Source organism: Rana temporaria (assembly GCF_905171775.1).
Source record: "Rana temporaria chromosome 2 unlocalized genomic scaffold, aRanTem1.1 chr2k, whole genome shotgun sequence".
Taxonomy (NCBI): Eukaryota; Metazoa; Chordata; class Amphibia; order Anura; family Ranidae; genus Rana; species Rana temporaria.
This window is the reverse complement of record NW_024404415.1, coordinates 303,063-321,803: the sequence shown is the minus strand read 5'-3', so window position 1 is coordinate 321,803 and position 18,741 is coordinate 303,063. Positions and strand designations below refer to the sequence as shown.

Genomic DNA, 18,741 nt, shown 5'->3' with positions numbered 1-18,741 from the left:
CTGTAGTTTCTAACACGTCTGTAGCCTGACTATTTTTGTCACATTGAATAATAGAAACCTTGTGTGTGAGATTGCTTTGATTCAATTGTCTCCTAATTTGATCAATGAAACTTACTATAGCATTTAAATTTTGACGTTCCTGTGCTATAGCCACTGAAGTTGGGTCAAGGTATTTAAATTTTTTTATGAAAGCTATTTTTTAAACCTGGGTCAGTTTCATCATCTACTCCAAATATCATTTCATAAACCTTGCAAAATCTTGTTTTAAACCAAAATGGATCTTCCTCTGCAGTAGTCTGTAATAGGTCTAACATTTCTATGGTCGGTTTTTGCTCACCGGTCATACATAGCAATAATAGTCGCAATCTATCTGTGGCATAATTATGTCTTTCCTGACCTTCATCATCACTAACAAGTGAATCGATTAGTTTAGCAAAATTAACAGGAATCCACAAACTGAAATATGTAATTGCGTTGATCGTTTGAAAGATTAAAATGATCTGCAAACATTTCAAACAAATAAATACAGTAGCCTCAACGTCATACATAGGAAAGTCTTTTAGAACCTTCATCAGCTGATCATGTATTTGCAACTTTAGTTTTGCAGTTCTACATAATAAGTTGTTATGTTTCATTTCCATTTCATCAGTAGCATCAACATTCTCTATTTCCGAACTTTCTGGAAAATAAGATGGTAGCTTTGGCTTGGTTTCAGTCTTTTTGTCATCTGTATTTATTACAGGAATCTGCCTACTGTCATTTTGTAACTCTGGCAAAATCATTTTTTTAGATTCTAATTGTTCCTCAAGATTCTCTATGTAATTACACAAAATCTCACAGTTAGGACAACTGAGAGAATCTTGGGACACATTTTCATGTTTTCCTGTGTTCTGTACATTATTAGTCTCTGTCTGATTTAGTGTACACACATTTTTTGCAGGTAAAATATTAATAATCATCTTATTAAATATTCTCACCAATTTCAATACATTACTTTTTTTCTTACGTAATTTTTTCACAGTAAACCTGGATTTGTCTATCTGGACATTCGAATTTAAGCATTCTTGGTACATATATAACCACAAGTGACTGTCATTTGGATAAAAAGACACATCTTTAAATTCTAGCTTACTATCTTTAGCTATTTCATCTATAAAATTCATAATTTTTACTCACCGTAATTAGAAGGATTTCACGTCTTAGCCAGCTCGGTTCCTTGGACCTTTTGTCCTTGTAGGATGAAGCGCAAACGTCCTTTCTAGATTCTATGATCGGGGTTTCCTGCGACTTGAGAACTCATGAATGGGTACGTCTCTTCCCCCCTCTTGTGGCAGGGCGTCAGGAAAAACTATTAGTTCTGTGGCTCGCCAAATGTAAAAGCGCGACTTTTGACACGTGTTATGTCAATAGCGTCTTTTCTCAGGACGTTTCGTTCAAAATTTCAAATAGCCAGGCTTACTAAAAATGTGAGTTTTATTATCACACATCATAAACACAATGAAAAATAGTATAAAGTTCAGTTTAGCATAGATGAAAATATATGGAATTGAATCGATAGTGCTGTAGCAAGCTTATGAAAGCATGTGTGCTGTCTCAGGCCATCTTGCCTTCTGAGCAGGAGAAGAAACAGGAAATGACGCTCTTAGACTTCTGGTATCATCTGTTCTCCTTGTCTGTCTGAGTAAATATGTCAGTGTTGTCTTTCGAAGTGAGTGTCAGAGAATCTGTGTGTGTGTGAGTGTCATGAAAGTGTGTGGTGTAAGTGTGTCCAGCCTTCTTTTTTTTTTGAATCAAAAGTTGGTTTTTATTGATACGTCATAATCATACAGTACAGGTAGGATGTATACAAACATTGTGAGAAAATTTTTCACGAGGGTACAGAGCAAAATTAACATAGATATACCCGCTTCATAATATGATGATCATTGGTTTATAATTACCCCTCCCTCTCTTCTATGGGATTGATCTATACATATTATATCTATGTTAGGCCTGTATCCTTGAGACTAGTCTCTCAGTAACATCCCCTGTATCCATTGTATCGGGAGTATCTAACAACCATGATAAAAGGGAAGAGGAAAAAAAAAGAAAAAAAAATTATAAAAATAAATATAAAATTGAGAGATTCCTCTGCATTTAACATATAAACATGTGAGCTTTCACCTTAAACCTTTTTTTTTCTGTTTTCCTGCCTCTCCACACCCAGTCACACCACCATCTTCAAATAGGTCCACATTTGTCCCAACATCAGGCTCTCTACCCATTTCCGTTTAGCAGCAAATTAACCCTGTAGTAGTCTCTCCATAATCAGTTCGCTAGGTCCCAGCCCTGGTACATCCAACCAGGGCTGCCATATTGAGTAGAATTTTTTAAGGGCATTTCTATGCTGATATGTGATCTTTTCTCTTATCAGGGAACTGTTTACCATTTTAACCCATTGCCCTTCCGATGGTATCCTGGGGGTGATCCAATGTCGAGCTATGGCCTTTCGTGCCGCATAAAGCAACCGCAATACCGCAGTGTGTCCGTTAGGGGATAGTGTTGGTACCTCAAGGGCTCCCAGTAAACAGATCACTGGGTCATGGGGCAGCGAGAAGTCATACGCCTGAGATATAGTGTCGATAACATACCACCAGTACCTGAAAAGTTTGGGGCACTTCCATAACATATGTAGCAAATCTCCTTCTTGTGTATTGCACTTGGGGCATATGGGAGAATCCCGCACGCCCCATTTGTGAAGGCGAGCAGGGGTTCTATATACTCTGTGTAGCAAAAATAAGTGTGATAGTCTATGTTGTGCGGACACCGAGACCAACGGAGCTGAGGTCAGGCACAACTCCCAAGTGTCTCCATCAATGGGGCCCAAGTCAGTGACCCACCCCCTTTTACATGGCAGCGTGGACGCGTCATGGGTAGTATTCAGCAACCTGGAGTAAACTTGAGATATCATGCCTTTCTTGTCCTTATTAAAAAGTACATCATTATGTAGAGGGTGTTGTATTAGTGATATGGGAGAAAGTCTGACTTCCCTTTGAACAGCATGTCTCAATTGGAGGTACCTATAGAACTGTGTTCTGTCCAATCCAAACTCTTCCCGTAAATTAATAAAGGATTTGAGGGTCTGGCCCGCAAACAATTGTGTAATATACCGGATTCCTATATTGGCCCAGGTCCCAAAACCCTCCAGTTTGAAGATTTCCCTGAAGTAGGAGTTCTTCCAGATTGGGGTATATAAGCATACCCCCCTGACACCTAGACTAGATCGAATGTATTTCCACAGGGTATTAAGTAACACTACCGTGGGTAGAGTTTGGTCTAAGTGTGTAAATCCTGCCTCTAGGTGGGAGACCGCCGGGAGCATTGATTCTGGGGGAATCAATGGGGCTCGTACAGGGTCTCCTGAGTCTATCTCTCCCCAATGTCCCAAATGTTGAAGTGTCCAGCCTTCTTAAGCAAAGCTTATATATATGTTACAAATGAACATTGTGACCTCATACGGTCCAGACTTAGACCCTTGTATGGCATACATTAATTTCTGCTATGTTCAGCAATATGTTATACCAAGAAAAGATCTTAGCACATACGAGTGTCGTATGGAGTTTGATTGACAGGCACACATGTGACACTCTATACTTAGAGTATACTGAGTGGTGTGCAGATGATGTAACATCATAAAACATATAATCTATATGAACATATATTACCTACTATACCTTCATTAAGTAACTATATACTAATACATATTAGTATGACTAAGACTTCACTTAAAACTAACTTAACAATAGATATAAACAAGTATATTATAAGTAGCTTAGTTTTGGATTCTTTGTGATTTTAGCCTTAAAACATGTGAAGACATAGTATTCCTTGGTTCAGCTTTATGACACATGAACTCTATGTGTATTCTTATCTGTGAACCTGTTGACCCCATGTCAAATCTTGGATACTGCGTCAAAATCCTGACATTCAAATCTTATGTCATTCTCAAATTGGCTGACCAGAAATATCAGTAAAGCTCAGTTTTGGATTGAGGAATTATGTCATATCAATTGATAAAGGTCATTCACTTATACCTAATTACTATGATTAATCATAAAACCAAATATGTTTTGCAAGCTTGCCATGAATTATAAATTTGAAATAATATTCTAACAGGGTCGCAGTGTTGTGACACCGCCACCAGTGCCTAAGGCCAAATTTTTCTGCCCCTGTTTTAGTGCTTTTCTTTGTTTGATTCTTTTCTAACTTGAGTTCGTTCTAGCTTTCTCCTACGTTATCATAGTGTCATGTTTATTTTCCTGTACTAAATACTCATCATTGTCAATGTAAACACCACAAATCTAGATTTGTTCTTTTAGGCAGCATTGATATAATAAGAAGCCAGACATTGTTGAGTATCCAAAAATATTTATTGTATCACACTTAAAATGTGTCATTTTTATTTTTTCAAAAAATATCTTAATAGAAATTCTTTACTTATTTATTTTTTTGTCAAGACATATATTTTTGCTTTGAAATACTTGTCTACATCAATTTTTTTATTTATTTATTTTTTTATTTATTTATTTTTTAAACCCTCCCCAGCACATCAATGAGATTCTTTAGTTTTTGGTCCACCTTTCGGTTGTTCTTTATGATCTTCTCCAGGGCGATGTTTGTGTCCTCTATTTCTGCCCGGCAGGACATGATCTCCCCAATTAGCACCTGGGCACTGTAGGTGTCCAATCCGCTCCCAACAGCTCGAACACCTCCTGAAATTTGGGAAAAAAACATGTATTAAAATTATGCAGGCCTACATGTATTACCTGAAGCTGTGCTGTATGACACTGACCTGATGTGGTGGAATTTTGCACTTCCTGTACATCCGGCGAGGGTGGGGCTTGGCACTGTGTGGGGTTGGTCGGCTCCAGTGCTGCAGCTTGATTGCGGCCTATGAGATTGTAAAAAAAGGGATACATGAATCAAAAAGATTAGAGGCCTGAAAGAGGAATATCAATCATTCTTTTTATAAAGTGTGGAACAATTGTCTGTTTTTACAATCCTTCTAAGCTTAACACTGGATTTTATCCATTACCAAAGCTTCTGCATTTCTCTATCTTTGGCCAAGTTTCCTACACTGGATCACCTCTGTGTGACACCCTAACTGGGTTGTTCTTGTGACCAACACTTAGTGCCGATCCTGACCTCCCTAGGGCCCGAAGCAAAATGACATGGCACATTAAAAATGAGAAGCGGGGGGCGCTGACGACAGTGACATGTCACATTAAAAAAAGTTGAGAAGTGGGGGGAGGGGGTGTTCTGCTGTCAGAAATTACATCTTACATTTAATTGAGAAGCAAGGGGTGCTGACTTCTTGCCTCTTCTCCCATGCAGCCAGCGAGTTGAGAAGCGGGTGAGAGGGCGAAAATGACTTCTTACCAGGCGGGGCTTCTAGTAATTTGGGGGGCCCTTCGCAGCTTTGTGGGGCCTTAAGCGGCTTGCATAGTGAGCCTATAGGGCGGATCGGCCATGCCAACACTTCTGCTACTGAGTCCATATGTGTAACCAACTGCTGAGCATACTCTTCTTTTACTGTATATTGACTTAAGTTGGATTATTTAAATCTAGTTAATAACACATCTACATTCAATAAAAAATTGGTCTCACATAAAAAGATCTTAAATAGAATGAACAACCGATTATTATGCCCACAAACATGAACCTTGAGACATCTATTCTTGAACTGTATATATACACAACCTGAAATAAAAAGCACATGCCGCAAAATAATAAAAACAAATATTCAGAGTACACATGAAAATTCTTCTGATGACTCTTCGAATTCTCTCCATCTGGTCCGGCTCTCGGATTTTCAAATCAGACCATCTCTTGCGCAACTGCTCCCTGGACCTCTGCACCCCAAATTTTGCTTGGATAGTCCTCCATACCTTCTCCATGATCTGGGCCTTGAGTTTATTGGGGTTCTTGTAAGGCCCTTTTTTGCAGTTGTAGTCCTCCTTTTTAAGAATAGCCACCATCTCAACCATCTCGTCGAAGCTCATGTTGGTGGCTTTGTACCTCCTGCTCCTCCTGGTGTGTGCCTGGCCTCTCTCCTGCCTGGTTGCAGCTTGCTGTCTCTCCTCCATCATGTCTTCAAACTCTTCACCGCCTTGCATTGACTGACTGAAAAGGGGCGTGGCAATCACTAGAACGATTGTCATGGGCGGGGAAACATGCAGAGCTTCTCACATGCGCAGTGCATAAAGGGATATTGCGTGAGTGAGAACGTCATTCGCAGTCGGTAGAAAACGTCGAAAAAACGATCGTGCAATACGACGATACCAAACTTGATTTTTGGACTTTATGATCAGTGGATGAGTTTGTGGGTTAGATATGGGGAGAAAGCTAAGGCTTGACTGACATTAGTTTTTTTGCTTATTTTTGACTTTCAGGAATAATGGAGGCCTTCAGAGAACAGGAGTTCTTCACAGAATTTGTTCAAAGGGGGCCCCGGATGGCAACCCCCCTTTTTTCTAGAATTTTTATTTCCCCCCAAAAAAATGTATTCAGCCAATATCTGGCATTGTAATGCCCCCCCCCCAACCCTAAAATGATCGACATATTGTTGCCACACAGCACGTGCACTTTGGGGGGCCAAGCCTGTATGGACAGTCTCACGGGCCACCACTGGAACATCAGTGGCCTCATCAGGCACAAGTGTCATGTAGTTTGTTGAGGGTCTCTTTAGGAAATTGTGCAATATGCAGGAGCAAAGTATGACATGGTTCTGATTCTACTTAAGAAACCTACAGTCCTTATCTTGTTTGCACCGCCTGTATACTGCTGTCCAAAGTATATAGTGCCAAATGGTCTTGTCAGGGCCGATCCTCGCTATAGGCGCACTATGCAAGCCGCTTAGGGCCCCGCAAAGATGCAAATTACTAGAGGCCCCGCCTGGTGAGAAGTCATTTTCGCACCCTCACCCCGCTTCTAAACTCGCTGGCTGGCTGAGTCATTTACGACAGCAGAACACCCCCTCCCCCCGCTTCTCAACTTTCCTTAATGTGACATATCACTGTCGTCAGCGCCCCCCGCTTCTCATTTTTAATGTGCCATGTCATTTTGCTTCGGGCCCCAGGGAGGTCAGGATCGGCACTGGGTCTTGTAATGACCTGGGGGGAGTGGTGGCTGGGAAACTCATGCTATTTTTTTCAATGATTTTTATCCATATTGCAGGGACCAAACATTACATTAAAGCCGCAAGCAGTATTAAATTTATTTTTTCTGAGTGTAATCTCATGTTGTGCAGGGACATTTCTAAACACGTGCCACTACTATACACACCCAGCAGGTACCATATTTAAAATCATTTTTGATATTTTTTTTTCACTTTGGGCATCATTAAAATCGCTGCTCCACAAAAAACTACAGTTTTTAAAACTTTTTTTCCCATTGATACATGTTCCCTGGGACAAGACCCGGGTTCTCAAAGACGTTTTCCAACAATAACTTGCATATTGGACTTTAAAATTCCAACAATAACTTGCATATTGGACTTTCAAGAGCACTTTTGAATTCGAACGTTCGAGTCCCATAGACTTCAATGGGGTTCTAAATGTTCGCGCGAACGTTCGGTCCTTTCGAAAGTTCTGGTGCGAACCGAACGCGGGTATGTTCGGCTCATCCCTACAGAGGATGAGCGATCGCTCGTCACTCTGCTGCTCCCCCCACCATCCTCAGTGAGGGAACCAGGAAGTGAAGCGCTCCGGCTTCACTACCCGGTTCCCTACGGCGCATGCGCGAGTTGCGCTGCGCTGCTGATTGGCTCCCGCTGTGGTCTGGGAGCCGAGTGTTCCCAGAGCACAACGGGGGGAGGACAGGAGGTGACGTTCTGCCCGCAGTTTACCCAAAACTGTGTGGCCAGAAGTGGGTGCAAATACCTGTCTTTAGACAGGTATCTGCACCCCCCTTCCCCCTGAAAGGTGTCAAATGTGACACCGGAGGGGGGGGGAGGGTTCCGATCAACGTGAGTTCCACTTTAGGGTGGAGCTCCGCTTTAAGGACCAGTCACTGCAGTCACACTGCGGCAGGTTGGCTCCGCTGCAAGAATCCCCATCATGGTATGTTGGCTGCTTTAAGAACTCTAGGGGCACGCAGCGCGATTACGGAGCCGATGCATGTGGTCGGCGGCCGCAATTTACACCGGGCAACCGCGATCACTCCTGAGAGAGACAGAACAGAGGTCTGTCAATGTAAACAGACCGATCTATCAGGAGAGGAGAGATAGATCTGCTGTTCCTAGTAATTATTAACAGCGATATGTCTCCTCCTCCAGGCAGTCCCCTCCCCCCACAGTTAGAAACATACACTAGGGAACACATTTAACCCCTTGATTGCCCCCTAGTGTTAACTCCTTCCCTGCCAGTGACATTTTTACATTAATCCGTGGCTATTTTTAGCTCTAATCACTGTATACATGTCAATGATCCCAATAATGTGTCAAAAGTGTCCGATGTGTCCGCCACAATGTCGCAGTCCCGCTAACAATCGCTGATCACCGCCATTACCAGTAAAAAAAAAAACTAGTAGTAAAAATGCCATAAATCTATCCCCTATTTTGTAGATACAATAACTTTTGGGCAAACCGATCAATAAACGCTTATTACAATTTCTTTACTAAAAATATGTAGAAGAATACGTATCGCCCTAAACGGAAGAAATTATTTTTTTATACATTTTTTGGGATATTTATTATAGCAAAAAGTAAAATATATATATATTTTTAATTGTCTGACTTTTTTTGTTTATAGTGCAAAAAAAAAACCGCAGAGGTGATCAAATACCACCATTTGTGAGAAAAAAATGGACGTCAATTTTGTTTGTGTATAACGTCTCACGACCGCACAATTGTCAGTTAAATCGACGCAGTGCCGAATCACAAAAAATGGCCTGGTCTCTAAGGGGGCAAATCCTTCCGGGACTGAAGAGGTTAAAGGAGATTTGACCCCCCAAAAAATATTATTTAAACCCACAAGGGTGTCTTTTACCACCACTACTCCTTTATATTGGATCTTCAGATTTACAAATGCAGCAATTTAGGATTTGGATGGAAGGTTTAGTCCTGAGAAACACTTTTTGAAAGATAAATAGTAAATTTTATATCCAATTCTACAGATCAGACCAACATGAGGGACACATGAGGAGGACAGAGGGACATTCCTCCAAATCAGGGACAGTTGGGAGTTATGAGAAAAGAGAATGGTACAATCCCATCTACACAATGCGATCCCTACAGATGATCCAATTTCCTCCAGCAGGGAGAATGGGGGGAGGAATGTTTGTCATTGATGATTTATTGGTAGAATAATGGAGAGTATAGGGGTGTCAGAGGAGATTCCTCAATGATCTGAGATGGAAGAAAACAGAGGAATCCCAGGAAGACCCGGAGGACTCTGACAGATCTAATCTGAATATTTCTGGGATCCTTATAGAGGGATATATGTTATATGAGGGGGGAGGGGAGTACACTGTGACCTGACTGGGATCTGTATTCTGTCTGTACAGGAAAAAGAGATCCGGAGGAAATATTCACCCAGCCAGGATCTGATCTTCTCCTCCCCATCAGACGTCATCTCATCCTCACCCGTACAAATACAAGGAGATGTGACGAGTTTATGTGGATCTATGAGAAATCTCCTGGACGCTGGGATGAAATAGCTAAACACAGTGATTGTGATCTGTCTTATCTCAGATATTTCCCCAATACAAGGATATCAGAGAATGGAAGTCTCATCATATCCAATGTGACTCTGGAGAATGACGGGAGATACGGGGTGATTATAGAGAACTCTGCAGGACACCATATACAGACAGATCTTTACACCGTCCATGTAGAAGGTAAGTCCTCGCATCCCCCACCTCCAGTCCTAGCAGTGTCCTCCCCGCTCCATGTAGAAGGTAAGTCCACCCATCCCCCACCTCCAGTCCTAGCAGTGTCCTCCCCGCTCCATGTAGAAGGTAAGTCCACCTATCCCCCACCTCCAGTCCTAGCAGTGTCCTCCCCGCTCCATGTAGAAGGTAAGTCCTCCCATCCCCCACCCCCAGTCCTAGCAGTGTCCTCCCCGCTCCATGTAGAAGGTAAGTCCACCCATCCCCCACCTCCAGTCCTAGCAGTGTCCTCCCCGCTCCGTGTCTTTATATCCATACATTGTATAGGAGAAGATCTGGGAGAGACGTATGTGTATTACAATGTACAGAATATCTCTCACACAGCAGTAGCCATGTACAATGTTCTTAGAGCCGATCATCCAGATGAGATTGTATAGCGCTGTGTATGGGGGTCACATGACTGAAGAAAATGGGTGTAATGTTAGTGGGGGAGGGGATTTAGTGTTTGGGGGAGGGGTGCACACAATCTATCTCCTTCAGTCTCCAGGAAGATGTCTGCACACCTGTTTATAGGTAAAGATGGGGGAGGGGCATGCTGTGTATATATTGGACCTTATCAATGGAAATGATTGTCTTTCAGTTCCAGTATCGGTTCCGCTCCTCCGTGTCTCATGTCTCCGGAATGACAGCGCTGAGATCTCCTGCAGGGTGGAGGCGGGGACTAAGCCGAATATCCGTCTGTCTGTGATTGGAGGATCCCAGGAGAATTATTCCACTTCTGCCAATAACATTACAGCCATTGTGGGGTCACCGGGGCCCTGGAACATCACCTGTACTGTGGAGAATGGGGTCAGCCAATCGGAGGAGAGCAGAGCCGGGGTCAATTGTCCAGGTGAGGAGAGATTGGGGGATGGGCACAGAGCCATTTAAACAGATCAGGTGGGAGGGGCTGAAAGAAGATGAACACAGAGCTCCGCCTACTGACTGAATAGAGAATATGAAATATATAGAGTAATTATAGATTGATCTTCCATGTTTTATTTTTAGTCCTGACCATAATAAAAAACATTATAACATTATTTACAATCATAGCGGCACATAAAATTCTCTCCCTACAGCCCAAAGTTTCTCATTTTTGGATGAATTTCCATTCCCATTCCATTCTTTTGGAATGATTGGGGATCAGCTTCAGGTTCGGGTCAAACATGAGACTCCCCCAAATCCAGTCTATGGGATGTTCAGTGAAGGACAGGAGAACAAAGTGGGCGGAGTTCTCCAGTTTCCCCCCAATGCTCCGCCCCTCATTTAGCGGTGAGATCAGTAATGTCAGTAAATGACAGATCCCCGCCAGATTCATTCTGTTTGTAAACAATCCCGCGAGTGACATCACTGACACTATTAGGTCATGACCCCTATATGGTCTATGACATCACTGACACAATTAGGTCATGACCCCTGTATGGTCTATGACATCACTGACACAATTAGGTCATGACCCCCATATGGTCTATGACATCACTGACACTATTAGGTCATGACCCCTCTATGGTCTATGACATCCCTGACACTATTAGGTCATGACCCCTATATGGTCTATGACATCACTGACACAATTAGGTCATGACCCCTATATGGTCTATGACATCACTGACACTATTAGGTCATGACCCCTATATGGTCTATGACATCACTGACACAATTAGGTCATGACCCCTACATGGTCTATGACATCACTGACACAATTAGGTCATGACCCCTACATGGACTATGACATCACTGACACAATTAGGTCATGACCCCTATATGGTCTATGACATCACTGACACAATTAGGTCATGACCCCTATATGGTCTATGACATCACTGACACAATTAGGTCATGACCCTGTTTAGTCAATAACATCCCCCATCACATTTCAGCAATGCCAGGCAGCTGTCCTTTACAAACAGGAGATTTCGGGGGGCATCATTGTCATTGTGGATGTGGGGGGCTCATTGGAAACTAAAAGTCTTCTTTAACCCCTTCATGTCGACCGTACACAAATTTCCATTCATGACATGAAGGGGTTATACCAGAGGGGATAGGCTGCTGCAGGCATCACCCCGGTACTGTTTATTAGATCCGGCGGTCGGCTCTTTAGTGATAACAACCGATGCGGCTAAAAGCCTCTTGGCTGTTTTTCTAAAGGAGTGGGAGGGGCCACCTTCTGCCGCTCTTCCTGGGCCTCCAATCCCACCGAGAGACCCGAGCCACCAGCTGTGCGTTCGCTGCCTTGGCTGAGACCCGAAGAAAGCCGTATTCGGCTCTGATTGGGTCTCCGATGTAAAATCCCGGAAGCGACGTCACCTCCGGTTTACTCGGCTGCCAATGGCGCCAATTTATAAAAAATGACAGTATTCAGAATCGCCAATTTGGGAATCTTTTAGAGCCCCGATCCCTCCATAAAGAGGACCTGTCACCACCTATTACTGTCACATGGGGTGTTTACAATCCTTGTGACTGCAATAAAAGTGATCAGAATGTCAGGGACAATGTAAAACATTTATAAATAATAATGTAAATAAATAAACAAATACATAAGAAAAAAATTAAGGGCCCCCCCCCCCCGTCCCCACAAACTGGCACAGCAAAAAAAAACACACATCCGTAAATTGTGCCCACAAATGTAAATAGTGTTCAAATCACACATGTGAGGTATCGCCGCGATCATCAGAGTGAGAGCAATAATTCTAGCGCTAGACCTCCTCTGTAACTCTAACCTGGTATTCGTTAATTTTTTTAATGCGTCGCCTATGGAGATTTTTAGGTATTGTATGTCGCCATTTCACAAATGTGCGCAATTGTAACATGATATGTTAGGTATCTATTCACTCGGTGTAACATCATCTTTCACATTATACAAAAAAGTTGGGCTAACTTTACTGATTCGTTTTTTTTTATTCATGAAAGTGTCTTTTTTCCCCAAAAATTGCATTTGAAAGACCTCTGCGCAAACACCGTGTGACATAAAATATTGGAAAGATCGCCATTTTATTCTCTAGGGTCTTTACAATATTTATATAATGTTTGGGGGTTCTAAGTAATTTTCTAGCAATTAAATCCAGATTTTAACTTGTAAATGTCAGAAATAGGCTCAGTTATGAAAGGGATAAATAAGAGGCCCCCCGATATCCAGCCCCCCATTGGGATGAGGATGAAGCACGGAATTCCCTTTGCTCCTCATTCACAGGAAATAGAAATAGTAAATAAACAAACACACATTGTAGTAAAAGTTCTTTCATTACAAATAAATAAATGAACAATGGAGTACAATGTAAATCCGACATCAATCACGTTGTTCAGTGATGAAGATCCAACAAGAATGAAGCTGACAACCCACCCCCATGATGATGTCGCAGTCATGAAAAAAATCGCTGATCGCCGCCATTAGTAGTAAAAAAATAGTAATTAACCAGTTCCCGACCACCGCATGTACATATACGTCCACAATATGGCACGTACAGGCACATGGGCGTATAGGTACGTCCTCGCCTATTAGCGGGTGGGGGGTCCGATCGGGACCCCCCCCGCTACATGCGGCGGTCGGGTCCGCTCGGGGAGCGATCCGGGACCACGGCGCGGCTATTTGTTTATAGCCGCTCCGTCGCGATCGCTCCCCGGAGCTGAAGAACGAGGAGAGCCGTGTGTAAACACGGCTTCCCCGTCCTTCACTATGGCGGCGCATCGATCGCGTCATTCCCTTTATAGGGAAGACACGATCGATGACGTCATTCCTACAGCCACACCCCCAAACAGTTGTAAACACATACTAGGTGCACCCTAACTCCTACAGCGCCACCTGTGGTTAACTCCCAAACTGCAACTGTCATTTTCACAATAAAGAATGCAATTTAAATGCATTTTTTGCTGTGAAAATGACAATGGTCCCAAAAATGTGTCAAAATTGTCCGAAGTGTCCGCCATAATGTCGCAGTCACGAAAAAAATTGCTGATCGCCGCCATTAGTAGTAAAAAAAAAATAAAAAATAAAAATGCAATAAAACTATCCCCTATTTTGTAAACACTATAAATTTTGCGCAAACCAATCGATAAACGCTTATTGCGATTTTTTTTTACTAAAAATAGGTAGAAGAATACGTATCGGCCTAAACTGAGGAAAAAAAATGTTTTTATATATGTTTTTGGGGGATATTTATTACAGCAAAAAGTAAAAAATATTGCTTTTTTTTCAAAATTGTCGCTCTATTTTTGTTTATAGCGCAAAAACTAAAAACCGCAGATGTGATCAAATACCACCAAAAGAAAGCTCTATTTGTGGGGAAAAAAGGACGCCAATTTTGTTTGGGAGCCACGTCGCACGACCGCGCAATTGTCTGTTAAAGCGACGCAGTCCCGAACTGTAAAAACACCTTGGGTCTTTAGGCTGCATATTGGTCCGGGGCTTAAGTGGTTAATAAAAAATGCAATAAAACTATCCCCTATTTTGTAAACACTATAAATTTTGTGCAAACCAACCGATAAACGATTATTGCAATTTTTATTTTACAAAAAATATGTAGAAGAATACGTATCGGCCTAAACTGAGGAAAAACATTTTTTTATATATATTTTTGGGGGATATTTATTATAGCAAAAAGTTAAAAATATTGCATTTTTTTCAAAATTTTTGTTTATAGAGCAAAAAATAAAAACCGCAGAGGTGATCAAATACCACCAAAAGAAATCTCTATTTGTGGGAAAAAAAGGACGTAAATTTTGTTTGGGAGCCACGTCGCATGACCGCGCAATTGTCAGTTAAAGCGAAGCAGTGCCGAATCGCAAAAACTGTCCGGGTCTTTTAGCTGCCTAAAGGTCTGGGTCTTAAGTGGTTAACTGACAATTGCGCGGTCGTGTGACGTGGCTCCCAAATTAAATTTACGTCCTTTTTTCCCACAAATAGAGTTTTATTTTGGTGGTATTTGATCACCTCTGCGGTTTTTATTATTTGCACTATAAACAAAAAAGAGCGACAATTTTGAAAAAAAAAAATTATATTATTTTTACTTTCTACTAAAAAACATTCCCAATAAAACATTTTTAAAATGTAATTTATTCCTCAGTTTATTCCGATATGTATTCTGCTACATATTTAAAAGAAATCCCAATAAATGTAAATTGTTTGGTGTGCACAAAAGTTATCACGTCTACAAACTATGGGATAGATTTAGGGACTTTTTATTTATTTTACTAGCAATGACACCGATCAGCGATTTTTAGCAGGACTGTGACATTGCGGTAGACAAAGTTTGACACTAAGGGCCAGATCCACAGCCAGCCGCCGTAACGTAAATATTCCCATTTAAGTTACACTGGCTGAAAATTTCTACCTAAGTGCCCGATCCACAAAGCACTTACCTAGACATTTTCGGCTGTGTAACTTAAATCCGGCCGGCGTAAGGCGTTCCCAATTCAAATGGGGCGAGTCCCATTTAAATTAGGCGCGCTCCCGCGCCGGACGTACTGCGCATGCTCGTGACGTCATTTTCCCGACGTGCATAGCACAAAATTACGTTACGCAGAGCTTCGTGAATCGCGCCGGGTCAAAAAAGTTGCGTCGGGAAAAAAATAAAAAAGAAGGGTCTGCTTTTACAAGGTGTACTAACTTTACACTTTGTAAAAACAGCCCTAATTTTACGATTGCAAACTAATACTTACGGAGAAAAAACGAAGCTGAAAAGCTTTGTGGATCTCCGTAAGTGATAATTTGCATACCCGAAGCGGCATTTCGACTCGAAATGCCCCCAGCGGTGGCTGCGGTACTGCATCCTAAGATCCGGCAGTGTAAGTCCCTTACACATGTCGGATCTTCTGTCTAACTATGGGAAACTGATTCTGTGGATCAGTTCCAAGGATAGAAACAGGGATACGACGGCGGAACAGCAGATCTGCCTGCTTATCTCTTTTGAGGATCTGGCCCTAAATGTCTGATTTGTCTTCCTAGTCACACATTTTCTGTGTTTCTGAGGAGAAGGTGTCATGGCTGACTGCGAGAATTTCTCATCTCACTCAGCGTGATCTGTCCCAATGGCGGAGTCCATTTCTCATTACCATACAATGGAGAAGCCCCGCCTCCTAAACCTTTAACCTTTTGTTACAACGGAGAGGGTTCAAATCTAGTCCAACTAATGAGATGATATCTGCCTCCAGACAGGGTTAGTTATGGTGAACTCAGCTTCCCCCCCCTTTTATAAAAATAACTAAGTAGAATTTTTCCTTGCTGGAAGTCCCAGAAATGATCATCAGATAGATAAGGTTTGCTATGTGAAGGAGAACATGTAACAAATATAACTTCCTATTATCCCAATTTGGTGGCAAAAGTGGAAATCCCCTTTAAGAAACCCCTTTCTGGATAGTGCTCTGGCTTATCACTGATCTCATCAGATTATTATCCTGTAAGACGTGTTCATCAATGTCTGTGGAGATGTGGTCCTGGGGTTATATGGTTTGGGGGGTCATTGTCTGGCTATGTGGATGTAAACCTGCTCTGTGTCTTCTCTAAAAACTCTCACTCTTCAATTGTGAGTTTTACACCAACAAGGCTGTCCTGGGTTTGTCCACACAGTTTTGGGGTGCTCAGACCCCATTATCATCACCCCTTCATAGAGGGTTCCTATACTATTGGCAGTATTTGTTGGGGTGCTGTCTGGTGACTCTCTCACATGGTCATGTCCTCACCCGGCCCGCTGTCATTGTGTGATGATAATCTGACCTCCTTCTATTCTCCATGTTTACTGGACGAGTTATTAAGTATCCGGCTACGTCCTTATCAAGACATCCAGAATCTCTGCCCTGTTACCAGAGTGACTGTCCTGTTATACTGACACTGATGTACTGAAGATCTGATTGGGTTTGATATATAATATTATATTCTGTACAACTCTCTCATTGTACCCCATTATCCCCATTTAGGAGAAAGTCGGTCATGTTGGGGTCACTTCCTGTCATCCGGGGCGGTCTTTGTCCTCTACACCGGGCTCCTTATCTGTATAGTCAATGACCTGAGGAAGAGGAAGAATGAGAAGAATCGGAGTGAGAGGAGGACGTGGAGAAGAGATCAGGTGGAGATGGAAATGGAACCAACTTACTATGATGACTGCGAATGAAACCTCTTGTGTGCCGGATCTGTAGATCTGCAAGGCTTTGCCCTCATCTTGTGAGAGACATTTATCTGACATTTTATATATATAGTTGTTCGCTGCTTCACCTTCTCCCGCCACATATTGATCATTTCTCTTTATAAATCTCATTAATAACTGTATGACTAGAAGACCCGCCATGAACTTATGGAACTAATGGACCTTTTACCTTCTTTGGATATTAGAGAAAGCCACACAAAGGTGTCCACCTAGGATAACATTCCTGAGAAGAAATGTTTAGCTTCTGGGCTGAAAATTGCCCCCTATTGGTCATTTCATGTATAATGTATTCTGTGTCCTCCCAGTCTGGGGTGGGGTCTCATTATCTATGCTCGGGGCTCGAGACAGAGAGGGAGGGGAGCGCTCTCTATATTGCTTATCACAGTGACTGTGGAGTGATCATGGCGGCCACATAATAATCTGACAAAGCTCGGGGGCATCACATAGTTGTGTCTGAGCCTGATAGGGGAGCGGAGTGATATCTGCAGAGCGGACGCTCGTTTTGGCACTGGCTGCGGTGTGTGAGGAGAGACTGTTCTGACTGACTGCTCAGCGCTCCCTCGGAGACACGTTGTTAGACATTGCTTTTTTATTAAATTGACAATGTTGCTGGATAGGGGTGTGTCTGTCTGTTAATGCTGCTTGGATGTGGGTCTGTGCTGTGACTGGCTATTTGCTGGATATATGGGGGTCTGTCTCTTTTCTGCATATATGGGGGCTGTCTCTTTTATGGAAATATGAGGGGTGTCTCCTAGCTGGATATATGGGGGGGTTGTCTCTTTTCTGGATATATGGGGGGTTGTCTCTTTTCTGGATATATGGGGGTTGTCTCTTTTCTGGATATACGGGGGGCTGTCTCTTTTCTGGATATAGGGGGGGTGTCTCTTTTCTGAATATGTGGGGGGGGGCTGTCTCTTTTCTGGATATATGGGGGGCTGTCTCTTTTCTGGATATATGGGGGGTTGTCTCTTTTCTGCATATATGGGGGGCTGTCTCTTTTCTGGATATATGGGGGTTGTCTCTTTGCTGCATATATGGGGGTTGTCTCCTAGCTGGATATATGGGGGCTGTCTCTTAGCTATATATAAGGGGACTGTCTCTTACCTGGATATATGGGGCTATTTCTTAGTTGGATATATGGGGGCTGTCTCTTTTCTAGATATATGGGGGGTTGTCTGTTAGCTGGATATATGGGGGGCTGTTTCTTTGATGGATATATGGGGGGTTGTCCCTTTGGATTTATAGGGGAGTCTCTTAGCTGGATATATGGAAGGGCTGTCTCTTTGAATACATGGGGATGTCTCATTTCTGGATTGAGCTGTCTCTTTGCTGAACATATGGAGATGTCTCTTTGCTGGATTGGAAATGGGCAAATGGGCTATTCATATCTATACAGATATGGATGCTCATCAAGGCCAACCCAGGCCATGGACCCCTGACACATTTCCTTCCTGTAGGGACTGATTGAGGCCACACCCCCTCTGAGGAAGTCCCTATGAAGAAGAAACACGTCAGGGATCATCATGCTTTATAGATATGAAGAACCCATTTTCAGGGGCCATGTTTGGCTCATCCTGATCTACCTGCTGGAGATCCTGACCATCATTTCCAGGCATACCGATGTATCAGAGATAAGAGAGAGAGGTCAGCAGTCACTGTCCATAGTGGGGGGAGGGGAGGTCTAGCCATGACTCTTTAC

The 18,741-nt window shown here is 42.6% G+C and overlaps 1 protein-coding gene across 2 annotated transcripts; it reads left to right on the top strand.

Annotated features, from left to right (window-relative positions):
• Positions 1-9,485: 9,485 nt before the first annotated feature.
• LOC120921646 lies at positions 9,486-17,290 on the top strand. 2 transcript variants are annotated; one of them, XM_040334161.1, is made up of 3 exons: positions 9,486-9,876; positions 10,508-10,759; positions 16,816-17,290. In XM_040334161.1, the coding sequence occupies exons 1-3, from the start codon at positions 9,654-9,656 to the stop codon at positions 17,007-17,009; spliced, it is 669 nt and encodes a 222-aa protein (XP_040190095.1). In that variant the 5' UTR covers positions 9,486-9,653; the 3' UTR covers positions 17,010-17,290. The 2 variants fall into 2 exon arrangements, 1 of the variants encoding a protein (XP_040190095.1); XR_005744923.1 differs by lacking the exon at positions 9,486-9,876 and adding an exon at positions 10,106-10,116.
• The last annotated feature ends 1,451 nt before the right edge of the window (positions 17,291-18,741 follow it).

Coding starts and splice junctions, on each gene's coding strand:
- LOC120921646 (XM_040334161.1), top strand. CDS start 9,654: ATGTGGATCTATGAGAAATCTCCTGGACGCTGGGATGAAATAGCTAAA. Junction 9,877..10,507: donor TTACACCGTCCATGTAGAAG/GTAAGTCCTCGC, acceptor ATTGTCTTTCAG/TTCCAGTATCGGTTCCGCTC. Junction 10,760..16,815: donor AGCCGGGGTCAATTGTCCAG/GTGAGGAGAGAT, acceptor ATCCCCATTTAG/GAGAAAGTCGGTCATGTTGG.